Source organism: Protopterus annectens, chromosome 3.part0 (assembly GCF_019279795.1).
Source record: "Protopterus annectens isolate FY-2018-M chromosome 3.part0, PAN1.0, whole genome shotgun sequence".
Lineage (NCBI taxonomy): Eukaryota > Metazoa > Chordata > Ceratodontiformes > Protopteridae > Protopterus > Protopterus annectens.
In genome coordinates, this window is record NC_056731.1 from 131951902 (window position 1) to 131969133 (window position 17232).

The 17232-nt window shown below is 41.3% G+C and overlaps 1 protein-coding gene across 1 annotated transcript in view; it reads right to left on the reverse strand.

The window, feature by feature from the left end:
* NSUN6 (NOP2/Sun RNA methyltransferase 6) overlaps positions 1–17232 on the reverse strand; it is a 611674-nt gene that overhangs the window by 136099 nt on the left and 458343 nt on the right. The window contains exon 8 of the mRNA XM_044064641.1: positions 12747–12866. Coding sequence (XP_043920576.1) covers positions 12747–12866 — 120 coding nt within the window. The remainder of the gene's footprint in view (positions 1–12746; positions 12867–17232) is intronic.

Here is a 17232-nt window from a genome sequence, read left to right on the forward strand (position 1 = left end):
CGCTTCCATACCTACATAAGTAACACAGGCCTTTTTGGCACACTGCAACTATTAATAATCTGCGCCAAAAAAGAAAAACACTTTGACAGAATGTTCCAAATTATTCATAGCCACCGCCCCACACAGCCTTACACTGGTAATCTTAAGTCTGTAACTATCAAGAGGATTTACTGTGTATATAAATTGCACCTATATCTCCACACAATTATAACCGCAATGACAGCGTCTTCATTGATGAAAGCAACAATCCAAGATAAACATTTCAAACCTCAGGTAACGCAAGACTGCACTGCTTTAACATGTGTCACTAAAATCATCCAGACATCAAATATACAGGCAACATATACAGAAAACACTTTCTTAATAGAGAACCAGAATGATAGTTTTATTTGCGTTTCTGGTTTGTGGGCAAATAACTGTAGAGAGTCTGCAGTTTCTGAACTCTTCCTGCCTCAATGCCCCCCAACAAACTCTAATGTAAAATAATAAATCGAATACTGCTCCAAGTGCTAACTATTAGAAATTAAAGCGCTTACCACAGATTGAATAAAACACTGTTTGTGAACACGGAGCAGCGTATGTCAACACAAAACATTAGCATACCCCCCAGCAATCCTTACCTGGAAGCAGCAAAAAACACTTGGGCAATTGGACGGCAATGGCATGTAAACTCACCATGAAAGGTGTACTGTCCTTTATTTTAAAATTGTGCAGGTGGCAGGAACACACACACACATAGACGTACTGGACCGTACTATGGTTTTGCAGCTGTAAAAGTGGAGGAAGGGCTCCTTCCCCCTCGCTCTATGTGGTTCCGGCCGCCGGCGTCTATGTGGGAGTGGCACAAAACCCAGATTTCAAGTGTCCGGTTTTGAATGAAATTTGTAACTGGACAGTCCAGACAAAAAACGGACAGCTGGTAACCCTAAGCAGAGCACAGAATCAAACCTATAATTCAGTTCTTGATACAAGGAATAACACTGCCACCTAAAAGCCCTTGTAATACTCCTATTCTCCCTGTGAAAAAGCCAGGAAAAGATACTTACAGGTTTGTGCAAGATTTGAGGGCTGTAAACAATGCAGTATTACCAACTTTTCATGTGGTTCCAAATCCAGCAACAATACTGAGTTGCATACAACCTACAGCAAAATATTATTTTGTGACTGATCTGTGTTCAGCATTCTTCTCTATACCTATCCACCCTGAAAGTCAGTTTCTGCTTGTTTTTACTTATAAGGGACAGCAGTATACAAGGAAATGGTTGCCACAAGGATATACTGAATCTCCCTCATAATCTTCTCAAATTCTAAAAACGGATTTGGAAGATGTGACATTTCCGGGTGGATCTGTGTTACTGCAATATGTAGATGATTTACTAATAGCATACAGTTTCTTTTCAGCAGTGTCAGCAGCACAACCTACATCTTTCAACTATTTTTGCAAAAAAAAGGACACAAGTGTTCAAGAGAAAAATTAGTCATCTCAGGTATGTTATCTTGATCATCTGATATCTTAGGGTAGCAGGCAGATGTTACCATCTTGTATTGAGGCAATAGCTAAAGCCCCATGTCCAAATACTCAGTGTCAGCTCATATCTTTCTTAAGTAAGACAGGATATTGCAGACAGTGGATTTCTAACGATTCAGAAATTGCTAAACCTTTGACAAATTTTTTTTAAAACAGGATACGCCAGAGCCCTTCCCTTGGGATAGTAAATAGGAAAAAGTACAGTTTTGTACCTACCATAAATGTAGATGTTCGAAGATCCACATTGCTGCAGTCCTTACACTTGGGGTAGTCCGCTGTCCTCGGTCGGCCCGAATATCAAAGTATAAGGCTGACGTCGGTCAAGGCGCATTAGACTGACATCAGGACGTCAGGGTACAAATGCGCATGACCGACGTCATATCCTCAGTCTTTTCTTGCCCCAGATGTCAGAAGACCCTAAAAAGAAAGGTCAAAACCAAAAGACAGCAAACAACCAACCCACCACCCTTGCACTAATAATATGTACAATATATACAATATACACAATATTTACAATCCAACCCACACAACCGCCTCTAACTACAGAGGGAAAGGAGGGAGGGTAAATTGGACTGCAGCAATGTGGATCTTCGAACATCTACATTTATGGTAGGTACAAAACTGTACTATGTTCTTCATCTCACATTGCTGCAGTCCTTACACTTGGGTAGAATCCCAAAGCAGAGGTAAGGGAGGATGGCAAAACTATAAAGAAGCAGGAGCTGCCAAAATGCCCTGTAAAATAGCAGTGGCAAAACCAGCCCTAGATTTAGAGTAAAGTGGAAGGTGATAATGCTTAGAGAAAGTATGCACTGAACTCCAAGTAGCTGCTTCCAAAATATCTTTAGTTGCCACCCCCCTTAAAAAAGCTGTCGAAGTGGCAGTAGCCCTAGTGGAATGAGGCCTAATCCCAGCGGGAATCTCCTTGCCATGATGGGAATAACAGAAGGCAATGCAAAACCCAATCCACTTAGAAATAGTTTGCTTTGACACAGGCTTGCCCTGAGAACTCAAAGCAAAAGAAACAAGTAACTGCTGAGACTGCCTGAACCCTTTAGTTCTGCTCAAATAATATCGCAACTGCCTGTGTACATCTAAAGTGTGCAAAATCTTTTCCCCTTTATTTTGGGGATTTGCATAAAAAGTAGGCAAATGAATAGTTTGGTTTAAAGCCACACTAGAAACCACTTTAGGCATAAAGGAAGGATTAGTACGTAAAGATACCCTATCCTTATGGAAAATTAAGAAAGGCTCAACCGCCATAAGGGCCTGCAATTCAGAAACCCTTCTTGCAGAGGTAATGGCCAACAAAAAAGCAGTCTTCCATGATAAATATTTCAACTCGGTAGTAGCTGCAGGCTCAAAAGGTTGTAGAGTAAGTTTCTCCAACACAAAATTGAGATCCCAAGCAGGAGTAGGAGCTCTACGTGGGGGTCTTATATTCTTTGCCCCTCTAAGAAATTGCTTGAACAAAGGATGAGAAAACAATGGTGGGTCACAGTCATAGTGAGCCGAAATTGCTGCAGCATGAACTTTAATAGAAGAGAAGGACAAACCTTTGTCCAGTAACTCAGTAAGATATTGAAGAGCCACACTTAAATTAGGCTCAGAAACATCAAAATCCTTTGCTGCACTCCAAAATAAAAATCTCTTCCATTTATCTGCGTACACTTTCCTTGTACTAGGCCTTCTAGCTTCCAAAATAACATTCAAAACTTGATGTGGAAGTTGAGACCCTCTATGGTTCAAAACAGAATATGCCAGGCTGTTAGGTGAAGAGAGTGAAGCTTGACATTGAGTAAATGACTGTTCTCCTGAGACAACAGGTCTGGAATCGAAGGCAAAGGCCATGGAGGCTCCCGTACCAGACTGCTCAGTAATGGGTACCAGTGCTGTCGAGGCCAATCTGGAGCTATTAAAATCATCTTTGGCTTGTCCTGTCTGACCTTTAGAAGTACCTTTGGGAGGAGAGGCAGAGGTGGAAAGGCATGCACATGAAGATTGCTCCAATTGAAAGAAAGAGCATCCACTTTCCAAGCTGTGGGATGAAACCTTTTCGTGCAAAACTTTGGCAGCTGGTGGTTTAGTGGAGAAGCGAACAGATCTATGTCTGGAGTTCCCCATGACACTGTCAATTTCTGAAATACATGAGGATCCAATTTCCACTCGTGGGGATCCATAATTGCCTGCTCAACACATCTGCTAAGGAGTTCTGTGCTCCGGCAGAAACCTTGCCTGAAGATTTAGCTGTAAACTGAGAGCAGTCTCCCACAAAATCATTGCTTGCCTGCATAGAGGATAAGAATGTGTTCCCCCTTGCTTGTTGATGTACCACATGACAGTTGTGTTGTCTGTTAGAATCAACACCTGCCCTGGAAGAAGTAAATCCTTGAAAGCTATTAATGCAAACTGGACTGCTAACATCTCCTTCAAGTTGATATGTAGATGTTGTAGTCTGGCAGGCCACTTGTCTTGTATCCACTTTCCATTTAGATGAGCTCCCCAAGCTTTGTCTGAGGCATCTGTCGTTAGAATCTGACTCGCCTCTGGCCGGGTCACAGAGAGTCCCTTGTTTAGGTGACATTCCTGAGCCCACCACAAAAACTCCTTTTGAATGCAAGGTATTATCTGAATGACAGTGTCCAGATCCTGGCAGTGCTGTGTCCATACATTTTGAGATACCATTGTAGCTTCCTCATATGCAGTTTGGCATTGGGAAGCACCAGAATACAAGATGCCATGAACCCCAAGGCTTGAAGGACTGTCCTTGCAGTCAGCCTGGACTGATGAGACAATTGATGAAAGTAAAGGGAAAGATTCTTTTGTTTGTCCGGGGTCATTAAGGCCATCTGGGATGCTGTATTCAGTCTTACACCCAGAAAGCACATGTCCTGAGAGGGTACTAGACTGGACTTTATTTCGTTCACAGAATACCCCAGGCATCTTAGCACTGCTATCACATATTCCAAATGATGAAGAAGCTCGTCCCTTCCTTGAGCCAGAATCAGGCAATCGTCCAAATAAGGATAGATCTGTATTCCATTTAGCCTGAAGAAAGCTATCACTGGAGCCAGAACTTTCGTGAACACTCTGGGCACAGTAGATAAGCCAAAGGGCAATGCAGAGAACTGATAATGAGAAGTCCCAGCCCGAAAACGCAGATACTTCCTGCAACTCAGTCTGATAGGAACATGAAGGTAAGCCTCCTTGAGATCCAAAGTTACCATCCAATGATCTTTGCCCAGCAGAGGTAAAAGCTGTTGTAACATCAACATTTTGAACTTGGGAATGTCCAGATAAGTGTTGAGGATAGATAAATCCAAAATTGGTCTCCACGTGTTCCCCTTCTTTGGTACTAGGAACAGGCGAGAATAAAATCCTAGGCCCACTTCTGGCATAGGGACCGGCTGTATGGCCCCTATTTGAAGTAGCAGAGAAATTTGTTTGTGAGCCTCTATTCTTTGCTGAGGAGGAACGTCTGGCATGCCTTTGAAAGGAGGCAAGGTATGGAAATAAAACCTGTAACCTTGGTGTATGATATCCAATACCCATCTGTCTTGGGTAATTAAACTCCAATTTTCCTTGAAAAGTGCCAACCTTCCTCCCAAAGGTGCTGCCAGACGAGAAGGCTCTGGCAGCTGAAAAGGTAGGTCATTGGGTCTGTTTACGAAAGGACTGACCCCTGCCCTCACCCGAAGACTGTGCAGGTGAACTCCCTGTTCTAGGCCTGAAAGAGCCCTGAGCTCTGCCCCTACCACGCCTAGATCTACCCCTAGACTGGGAATCATAAGAAGGATACGTCCACCCCTTGGTAGGCCAATTTCTACTAAACTTGGAGGCTGAACCTGCAAAAAATCTTTAACAGTCTGCATAGACTTAGCCTTGTCTTCCATTTTCTTTAAGACTGCCTCAACAGGTGAACCAAACAACACATCAGATTGTAAAGGAGCATCTAAAATCCTTGTCTTAACATGGTCCGATAAATTCTGATCCCTCAGCCAGGCGTGCCTGCGAAGAACTGACCCAGTGGCAGCCACCCTAGATGAGGCCTGTACAGCATCAAAACCACATTGCAAAGAATGCTTACCCACCTGTTCAGAAACATGTACTAAATCTTGTAACTCTTTACACTCAATACCTTCCGCCAGAGCATCTACCTTAGACTTCAATTGAGAAAGTAGATAGTTTTGGTATTTCAACATGTGAAACTGGCAATTCAAAGCCCTCATAGCTAGGGTGGAAGAAGTATAGACTTTCTTTCCCCATCTATCCAAAGCCCTGGCCTCTTTATCTGGAGGAACCGGATTTTTAACAACAGAAGCCTTAACACCCTTAGGCCCCTGACTAACAGTTTCTGGGTCCGCCCTAGGACTCTTAAAAGATACTTATGAGCTTCAGGCACCCTGTAATACCTATCCGGTTTAACAGGAGCAGGAGGCAAAGAATCAGGATTAAGAGAAGCCTCTGCAAACACATCTTCCACAACATCCAGAACAGGAGGTATAGCCAAAGGCCTATGCTGGGGTAAAACAAAAATTCCCTAAGCCTTTTCCTGGAATCAGAGAAGTCCTGACCTTCCCACTTAAAATGCTCCCTCATGGAATGAAGAGTCTCTGAAAAAGAAAAATCCTCAGGAGGAGAAGCAGAAGGAGTAGAATCATCCACATCAGAATCAGAATAAGGAGAATACTCCTGCAAGTCTTCAGCCAAGACTCTGAAACATCCAAGCCTGCTCAAAACTCCCCAACTCAGGTTCCACCCTAGGTCTCTTATCAGGAGGGGGCAAAGAACCTCTAATCAAAGTAATCAAATCTTCTGCCATTTTAAGCATATGCTTCTTGGGCACAGATCCTGAAGAACTAGGAGTGACACCAACTGAAGCTAAACCTGGCCTGCCTCTGGGAGAAGCCTTGGAAACAGTAGGAGAGGGCCTAACCACCCTAGGAAGGGAGGGGAGTACAGTAACCTGAGAAGCCCCTTCAGCCTGACCTGCCTCCTGAGAGGCCACATCCTGCAATAACAAAGTCTCCCCCTGGGACTCCAGAGAAACCTCCAGCGGAACCCCCGGCTCCACCGACACCTCTAAAGAACCGGCGTCTGGTACGGACGACTCTTCTTGCCTGGGCTTAGCTGCTTTATCCTTGCGCTTCTTCGAAGAAGCGGACGTCGGAGCATCCGACGGCATATTATAATTGCACCGCTTCCCGAAGACTAACCTGGCACAATCTAACCTTCTCTTAATAGTGCGCTTATTGAATCTAGCACAAAAGCGACACCCAACAACGTCGTGCTCAGGCCCTAAACAAGGAATACACAAAGTATGATAATCTCTATGCGGTATCTGTTTCCCACAAGAAATACAGTTATTCACTTTTTCTGACATCCGGTAAACCACTGAGGCAAGAAAAAACTAAAATATTCACCAACGGGGTACTTAGCCAACTTTGACTCTGTCTGAAACTCCGAATTCGAAAGATTTCAGAACGCCGAACGGCACTTGCAACGCTGCTTCTGCATCGGACCATGCGGCAAAAAAGACTGAGGATATGACGTCGGTCATGCACATTTGTACCCTGACGTCCTGATGTCAGTCTAATGCCCCTTGACCGACGTCAGCCTTATACTTTGATATTCGGGCCGACCGAGGACAGCGGACTACCCCAAGTGTAAGGACTGCAGCAATGTGAGATGAAGAACATCTCATTTCAGAATTTAAAGCAAGCCTCAGCTACTGCCCCATCTTTATGGTTAATGATCTATGGAAAGACTTAATTTTTTGTCATGAAAGAATTTAATTTGCTTAGGGGGTGCTTGCACAGAAACATGGGGACAACTATCGTCCATTAGCTTATTATAGTACAGCACTTGATTCTGTTGCAAAGGGATTTCTACCATGTTTAAGAGCAGTGGTTGCTGCCACCATTATAGTCGATCTTGTGCAATCACTGGTGCTTGGGCATGATTTTACAGTAGCCATCCCTCATTCTGTATCATCTCTCTTACTTAAAATAAAGACTCAACCCCATCTCAACTGCACGTCTAACTAAATATGAGCTTACACTTCTTTCTGATCCATCTATTTCTCTTGTACGCTGTCCTGTTCTAAATCCTGCATCCTTGTTACCTACTGCTGAGGATGGTGAACAGCATGATGTTTTCTGCATGGGTGGAAGCTCACCCATGTCACAAAGTAGATTCTGTAACAGTTGTTAAAATTGTATTTGAATTTATACCTAGATTTGTTGCACCTTGTACTATCAATAGTGACCAGGGAACTCATTTTAGCAATTCCCTGACTAAAGAGCTATGCAAAATTTGTAATACTAAGTTGAGTCTTCACTGCCCCAACCATCCACAGTCATCTGGATTAGTAGAGAGGGTTAATAGGACCCTTAAAAATAAAATTTCAAAGATTTGTGCTGACACAAACCTTAAATGGCCAGGGGCATTAATGAATATGAGGAGTACATTAAATACTACAAGAAGATTGAGTCCCTTTGAGATATTAATGGGGAGACCCATGGCCCTTCCAGCTACTCCACCTGTGTCAAATGAAGAATTAACTCCAATGGATGAGGCTATACTGTCTTACTGCACAAAACGTATTCATTTCTTGCAGCAGTACACACAGAACTGTAAGAGAAGCTTTTCCTCAACCTCCTGGCCAGCCTTGCCACCAACTGCAGCCCAATGATTGGGTTTATGTTAAAACATTCCAGAAAAAGACCAGTTTGAGTCTGAAGTGGAAGGGCCCTTTCCAGGTGCTTCTTACAACTTTCACTGCCATCCGCTGTGCAGGACTTTCAATGTGGATATCAATGTGGATATATTCTTCACACTGCAACAAGACTTGTCGTGTGGAGGCCCCAGGTGAATCATCTTTATCAGCAAAGGAAGATCAAAGTGTGAAGGATGTATCATCTGCCCCAATGAAGGATTAAAAGATAAAATCAACTCAGACAGCAGTCCACAATGAATCCAGTGACAGCAAGTTTTGCTTTGTTTTTGTTGCTGTTTCCTTTTATAAACTGGTCAAGAGAAAATCGTTTCCTGCTGATTCTTCGACAATATACTGTGGACTTAAATGTGACAGACTGCTGGGTGTGTTCGCATATACCTCATCATTGTAAGGTGGGGATTCCCATGATTCCAATACCTGCATCACAGGTGACATTTGAAAAGGATCTTAGTGACACTAATCTAACTTGGCTTAATGTGACTGACTTTTCACAGGTGGTGTCTCTTCAGCTTGCAACCACAAATCGTGGAGAGACATGCTATGCCAGAAGTGGAATTGTACCAGTGAGAACCAGCAAATGAAATGACACTAGACATGAAATTATGTTGAACTCTTTACACTTAAAAGCTAAGACTGGGGCATGGCATGGGCATGATCGAGAATTGTTACTACATTTGCAGTGATCGTCCCTATCCCTGGTTGCCTACAAACTGGTCTGAATGTTGTGGGCTATATTACTCCTGCGTTTCAACATTTCGAGAACTCTCCAGCAGGCAGACTGAGAAATGAATGGGCAATTCACTGGGCAGAGCAAGCATTTTCAGTCTTTACTCCTGGATACGGAGTGCAAAGGACAATGCTCGAAATCACCATGCTTGCTCAAATTCTTTAGGAGATAGCAAATCATACTTCACATCACATCAGGATGGCAAATCGAGAAATGACTGAAATTTGAACTGTTGTATTACGAAATCGTCTGGCACTCGACATAATGCTAGCTAACAAGGGGGGGTTATGTGCCCTCATAGGAAGTCATTGTTGTTCTTATATTAGTGACTATCATAATGAACAAGACAAGTTTGCCAATTTGATTGAGCAGAGTGCCAAGGACCTGGACAGCACATCTAAACAGTGGACACTTTTTGCATGGTTGGGCAGTGTATTTGGTAATTTTGGAACTAGTATATTACAAGGTATCATCACAATAATTGGTATTATTCCTTTAGTTGTATTAATATTTTCTGTTCTAAAGGATATAATTTCAAAATGTTTAACCTCATCTGCACATGCAATACCTCTTATAAAAGTATGTGAATGAACTTAAGGTAAGTGAAAATTCAATTCACTGTAGATGATGAACACTATGATGCTGAAGCATATTTTATCAAGTTAAGAATTTAAATATAATTGTGTGTGTTGTATGACACTGATAGTGTCAAATGGGGGAGAAATGTTACAAAATTATGTCTCATGATTAATCTTCACAAAATGTCTATTAACTTGCAGTTTCTTCACAAATGAGTCAAATAAAATGTTGATATTTATGTTAAAATCAAAAGGTAAAATGGATGCATGATTATGCAAAATATAGTTTCATATAAGTAGTAGCTTTATATTTCAAGTGTCTTACAATTGCTATCTCTCTCTCTCTCTCTGTACTGACAGACAGCTGAAAGCAAAGTAAGTGCTGAAGGAGTTAAGGGATATTTAATGAGTGGATTCAGAATGTTAACAGAGTACACTCTGGTCTTCTCAAGCTGGGGGATGAATCACTGCAAGGATGTCTGTAAGATTGTATGTACTGGTACTGAATGTTACAAGGCCAAAAGATAAATTCTTAGACCAGGTGGTCGATGCTTATTTGTCAAGTGTTCAACTGAAGCTCTAAGCGAGGATCACAAGGACATAAAATATTTAAAAATTGCATTATTTGTTAAAAGCTATGTTATGTCAACGTTCTGCATGCATGAACTTGATAAGAAAAGGCATATGTAGTATTATATTTCTTTGTTCTTTGAGACTGATTTTAAAATCTTGGTAGGAAGTCTCTCAGCGCTGTTTATGAAATAAACCAGTACTCTGCACATCCCGAAGCATTATTTTTGACTCAAGACTAGAAGGTAAAATTCTTTATTTATTTGTGAACTTTAACAGTGGATTTGCCACTCTACACCACTTAACAGCCACATTAGTTACCCCAGGAGTAAACTGTGGATGTGACTTATTCATAGCCATAAAAAGCAGCCAGCTTGTTTTTTTCTACTGGGACATGAACTACCAAGAGTGAAGCTTAAGACAAAACTAGACAGACAGGCAACCACTCACTTGCAAAAGGGGATCAACTTGTGCCCACCTGTAGGATAAGGAACCATATAACCATATTACAGATTGAGTGGTGCACTGAAAAATGGAAACCAAAGAAGCCAGATTGACAATCAGGAACGAAGCCCCTTCCTTAGCTCCAACTGGTCAAGAGCAAACCTCAGTTTGGAGGGCAAAATGACCCAGAACCAAAATAGAGCTGAGGAAATCATAAGCTACACTTCCTTGCAGCAAGCAACACATATTGATAGTGATAGGACAGATTACAGTAAAGGGAAGCCACCAAAAGAATGATGGGGAATTGCTCACAAATATAGGGTTCTGGCAATGGATCAACACAAGAAGGTCTGACATATGTGGTGGCTCTGTTGCCGCAAACAATTCACATGCCACAATACCCTCAATATACCCTCAATTTTAGTCTTGTTCCATGACACTGGAGATGGAGTCCCAACTGTGATCCAGGTGACTGGGATTCGACTTGAATTCCTAGCAATGAAGGAAAAAGGCAGGGACAGGAAGGAGTAAAGGTCACGGCCCCCTCACCTCTGCTGAGAGGGAAGGGTTACACACTCTACGCACACTGAGCAGTGCAAACTTCCTGGCAGAGACCAGGGAACTGACTGCTCATGTCGGGTGGGGGGTGCCCCCTTGTGGAAAGGAAAGCGCAGCCTCTATCATCAGCTTACTGCACTCCTTCCTCCTGCGATTTCCCAGGTGCAGAAAATATTCAAATCCACTCAGATAGCTGCATGAATGATGAACCTCTCAATTGACCCTTGCCCTGATGATGAGGAATGAATGGGTTGATAGAACAATAACAGAAATTTGTTTAACTTACTGCATCAAAATGCAACAAATTATGTTACTGGTATTTCATGAGTTATTGAAAATATCACTACAGACAATGTTTATGTTTATTTTAATAAAATAAACTGGTCTGAGGGGCTTAAAAACAATTAAGGTAGTAACTATTTTAAATATTCATTTCAAAAACAAATTTAACTTATTATCTTGTCTGTACCTTTACTTGTTCAGAATAAACTGACTGATGGCACAATATGCACATGGTGACTAATCTAATTGTAGACGCCAAGTCATTGGTATGACTAAAGCCTACTCAAAGGCTATAATCTAGCTTAGTGCAAGTGTTAGGAGGGACAATATGCTGGGGAGAAAATGAAGTTTGGAATGTGCCTAGTATCGTAGTGCATGGTCACTCAGTGTAATGCTACCAAGGTGCAGCTCTTAAAAAGAATTATGTATCCTATTACCAGGGGAATGGAGTTGATGTTTGGTAATCACATCAGTGTTCTGGTTCTGATAACCCCTAAGAAGGGCAAAAGGCAAACTGAACAGAATATGTATCACGCAGATCTGATTCGTCTACTACCATTAAGCACTGTAAGGGAATAATGTGACAAACTGCTCTTCATACCTCTCAAATGTCTAGATTTTTTCTGCACAGTTTTGGTCCGTTTCCCATAAGATGTACAGCTTTCTAGCAAATCACTGAGGACTGAAGTCACTAAATAATGGCAGACATTTGAGTTTTAGACTCAGGTTGATTTAATAAAGATCAGTGTGAATAATCAGAACTGTTTGCTCCTTCTAAGTGCTTAATTTGAGTTGGTTTGACTGGGTATTATTCTCTTTTTAAAGGTTATACTATCCTAACAACTTTCTTAAGTTTATAAGAGTAGTATTGAAAATTTGACCTTGATTTTGGTCCTTTGGCCCCTATGATTCTTGGCATTGTCCAGCTGTTTGAGATATATTGTGCTCTTGTATTTCTTTAAACAAGAATAACAACAAGATAAAACTTTTAAAGAAAAATTGTTTCATTAGGACATGTAAAAAGAAAAACACATTACACTTAATGGCAAAGAAGAATACTCTAAAGTCATAACAAATAAAACTTACTGTGTCAGAAAAATAGTTTTGCAGTGAATGCATAGATAAAAACAGGTAGACCAATTGAAATAGCTGTGAGCCTTGAACTAATTTGATATCACATGCAAATAGCCATCTAGTGATCCGCTCCACTTCAGCATGCCTGCAAACCATTTTACTCACATTAAAACATTTTGCAAAACTATATACAGCATAGTAATAAAAAGAACAAACGCCAACGCATCACATGTCAGTTAGTCCTACCTGGTCATGCATAAGAGCTGCAATATGTGTTGTCTTTCCACCAGGAGCGGCACACATATCCAAAATTCTCTCTCCAAAAGTGGGACCCAATACATGGCTCACTGTAGAAGATGGTAAGTTCTGGTATTGAAAAAGCACACATTTTAAAAATAAATAATTAATTATTGCTCATCATTGGATCGTGTGGTACCATTCTTCATGGGGCTGGATTACAGCCTCTCTAGATAGCTTGAAAACAAACAAAACATTACAAAGCCAGGGAGAAAGAATCCATTTTTTACAACCCAAAGAAGAGCACAGCAATGTAGGTCCTTGCTGTGTAATAAGTGTATATGTTACATTATCTTTAACCACAGGTATACACATTTTTCTTGCAAAAGATAGATTAGTTGACACAACAGCCAATAACCAATCTTTTAATGCACACCAGAAAAGCCATACTTATAAACACACTTACATCTATATAAAATAAGCACATGACATTGTGATTTTTTTGGACTGAACCAGTGGAGAGGTTGCATGAATTTTTTTCAATATTTGCACACTACCACTGACTTTTTGAACTTTACTTTGAATATTTCCTATGACAAAGTTGATTATTTAGGGGTCTATATTAGAAGACTGAAGACGCATTCTTTCAAATGCATCTTGTCGAACTTAAAAGGCTGAAAACGCAAAACATCGAAGCGGCTGTTAAGCGAATTCTTTCCCTGTGAAAAAAATTTGCTTGGCCGCTTCGGTACTTTACAGTTTTTCGGCACTGTAGTGCGGTCTCGGAGTTGGTGTATTTAAGTAGCACAGCCCCCACACTTAATGTAATGTTTGAAATTTTTTTTTAATTTTTTTTGTTGGAACAGCGATTTTTTTCCCCTTGGAAAAAATTGCTGTTCTGACACTTTGACGTTGTAAGCTTTTGCTTACAGAGGGCTGTTGGGAGGGTGGCCTAATGGTTAAGGTGTTTGCCTTACAAACACAAGGTGCAGGGTTTGAGTCTCACAAGGGATAATTGGCTAGGCTTAAAATGGCTCGCAAGGGCAGTTAGCTTAGTACTAATCTATGAACCTATGAATCTATGAACCTATAATCACCGTTCGCTTTCTTAAGAGTTCGGTGATCTAATATAGACCCTTATTTATATATATCTATTTTTAAAAATAGGAAGGAAAACTGTTTTGAATCTTCCATTTACAGGAAGCTTACCTATTCCATCTCCTTCCTACATTTTACTAGTTATCATTCCCTTCACCAGAAAAAATCATTGATGAAGAGTCAGTATGTAAGGTTACCATGTATGGTATCCCAGGATGAGCAACTTCACATTGAGAGTTTGAAGATGAAACTTATGTTTGGGAGTAGAGGTTATCACTCAGTACTTTTAAATGCTATAATACATGAGGAGAAAACGAAAAGGAACAATGATGTATTTTGTCCTTTATTAGGTAAGGGTCAGGATCAAGAGATGGACCACATGGACTGAAAGGATGCAGAGTGAGTTTAATACAGCCTTTATCCTGTCTTTTACTACTGATTTTCAATTATTCAAAAGAATTGGAATATTTTTTCTCTTAACCAAGAACATCTGAAAATAGTAGAACAGGCACCAAGGATTGTTTACAGATAGGCATTTTAAAAATTGGCTAGAAATGAATGGCTCTGTTGAGAGTCAAGGCAAAATGGTCAGATATGACCATTGTAATCAGTGGAGACATATACTTGAGGGCTCTTCATTTATTTATGGATATGGAACTATAAGGTTGTCCCAGAGGTATTACTGTTCAACCACTGTGGTTATATATGTCATGCAATGTCAAGAGGTTGAGTGTTTTTATACTGGGAAAACTGTTCAATCATTGAGGGCAGGAGTATACCACCACTTATATGATCTAAAGAACAGGGATGAGCATAATGCCTTGCATAGACACCATACCTCTCAACCTCTTAGAGTAAGAAATGTGGACAAAGCCATAAATAAAAGTGGGACAAAGGCCCAAAAATAGGGACAATTTTTAAATAATGCTGTTACAAATTTAGAAACTTTATAGAGTAACAGGTTTTCCATTAGGAAGAATTTGCTGAAGGATATGAAGTGTGAAACTCAAATGTCTGATATTATTTCTAACTTCAATCTTCAGTGATTTACCACTAATTTGCCAGAAAAAAGTACAGTTTTGTACCTACCATAAATGTAGATGTTCGAGGATTCCATTGCTGCAGTCCTTACTATTGGGTATAGTCCGCATCCAGTCGGCCCGAATACCAGAGTATAAGGCTGACGTCGGTCAGGGCACATTAGACTGACGTCAGTACGTCAGGGTACTAATGCGCATGACCGGCGTCATATCCTCAGTCTTTTCTTGCCCCAGATGTCAGAAGACCCTAAAAAGACAAGGCCCAAAATACCTGTACCAAAACATGAACAATATATACAAAAATAGAAGCAGGTAAACTCACCTACACAACCACCCCTAAACACAGAGGGGAAGGAGGGAGGGTAAATTGGACTGCAGCAATGGAATCCTCGAACATCTACATTTATGGTAGGTACAAAACTGTACTATGTTCTTCGTTTTCCATTGCTGCAGTCCTTACTATTGGGTAGAATCCCAAAGCAGAGGTAAGGGAGGCTGGCAAATCATAAAGAAGCAGGAGCTGACAACATGCCTTGCAAAACAGCTGTGGCAAAACCAGCCCTAGACTTAGAGTAGATAGGAAGGTGATAATGCTTAGAGAAAGTATGCACTGAACTCCAAGTAGCTGCTTCCAAAATATCCTTAGTTGCCACCCCCCGTAGAAATGCTGTTGAAGTGGCAGTAGCCCTAGTGGAATGAGGCCTAATCCCAGCTGGAACCTCCTTGCCATGATGGGAATAACAAAATGCAATGCAAAAGCCAATCCACCTAGAAATAGTTTGTTTTGACACAGGCTTGCCCTGCGAACTCAAAGCAAAAGAAACAAACAACTGCTGAGACTGCCTAAAATCCTTAGTCCTGCTTAAGTAATAACGCAATTGCCTGTGTACATCTAAAGTATGCAAAATCTTTTCCCCTTTATTTTGGGGGTCTGCATAAAAAGTAGGCAAATGAATAGTTTGGTTTAAAGCCACACTAGAAACCACCTTAGGCATAAAGGAAGGATTAGTACGTAATGATACCCTATCCTTATGGAAAATCAAAAGGGCTCGACTGCCATAAGGGCCTGCAACTCAGACACCCTTCTTGCAGAAGTAATAGCCAACAAAAAAGCAGTCTTCCATGACAAATATTTCAATTCAGCAGTAGCCGCAGGCTCAAAAGGTTGTAGAGTAAGTTTTTCCAACACAAAATTGAGATCCCAAGCAGGAGTAGGAGCTCTACGTGGGGGTCTTATATTTTTTGCCCCTCTAAGAAACTGCTTGAACAAAGGATGCGAAAACAATGGTGGGTCACAATCATAGTGAGCTGAGATTGCTGCAGCATGAATCTTAATGGAAGAGAAGGACAGACCCTTGTCCAGTAACTCAGTAAGATATTGAAGAGCCATACTCAAATTAGGCTCAGAAATCTCCAAATTCTTTGCTTTACTCCAAAATAAAAATCTCTTCCATTTTGCTGCGTACACTTCCCATGTACTAGGTCTTCTAGCTTCCCTAATCACATTTAAAACTTGTTGAGGAAGTTGAGACCTGCTGTGTTTCAACACAGAATATGCCAGGCTGTCAGATGAAGAGAGTGAAGCTTGACATTGAGCAGATGACCGTCCTGCTGGGAAAACAGATGTGGAATCAAAGGTTAAGGCCATGGAGGCTTCTTTACCAGACTCCGTAGTAGAGGGTACCAGTGTTGCCAAGGCCAATCTGGAGCTATCAAAATCATCCTTGGCCTGTCCTGTCTGACCTTTAACAGTACCTTTGGAAGAAGAGGCAGAGGTGGAAAGGCATACACATGAAGGTTTGTCCAACTGAAAGACAGAGCATCCACTTTCCAAGCTGTGTGATGAAACCCCTTTGTGCAAAACTGTGGCAGCTGGTGGTTTAGTGGAGAAGCGAACAGATCTATGTCTGGAGTTCCCCATGACACTGTCAATTTCTGAAATACATGAAGATCCAGTTTCCACTTGTGGGGATCCATGATTTGTCTGCTTAACACATCTGCTAAGGAGTTCTGTGCTCCTGGCAGAAACCTTGCCTGAAGAGTTAGGTGCAAGAGTGGCAGTCTCCCATAAAATCATCGCTTGCCTGCATAGAGGATAAGAATGTGTTCCCCTTGTTTGTTGAAGTACCACATGACAGTTGTGTTGTCTGTTAGAATCAACACCTGCCCTGGAAGAAGTAACTCCTTGAAAGCCAGCAATGCGAACTGGACTGCTAACATCTCCTTCATGTTGATATGTAGATGCTGTAGTCTGGCAGGCCACTTGTCTTGTATCCACTTTCCATTTAGATGAGCTCCCCAAGCAATGTCTGAGGCATCTGTCGGTAAAATCTGACTCGCCTCTGGCGGGTCACAGA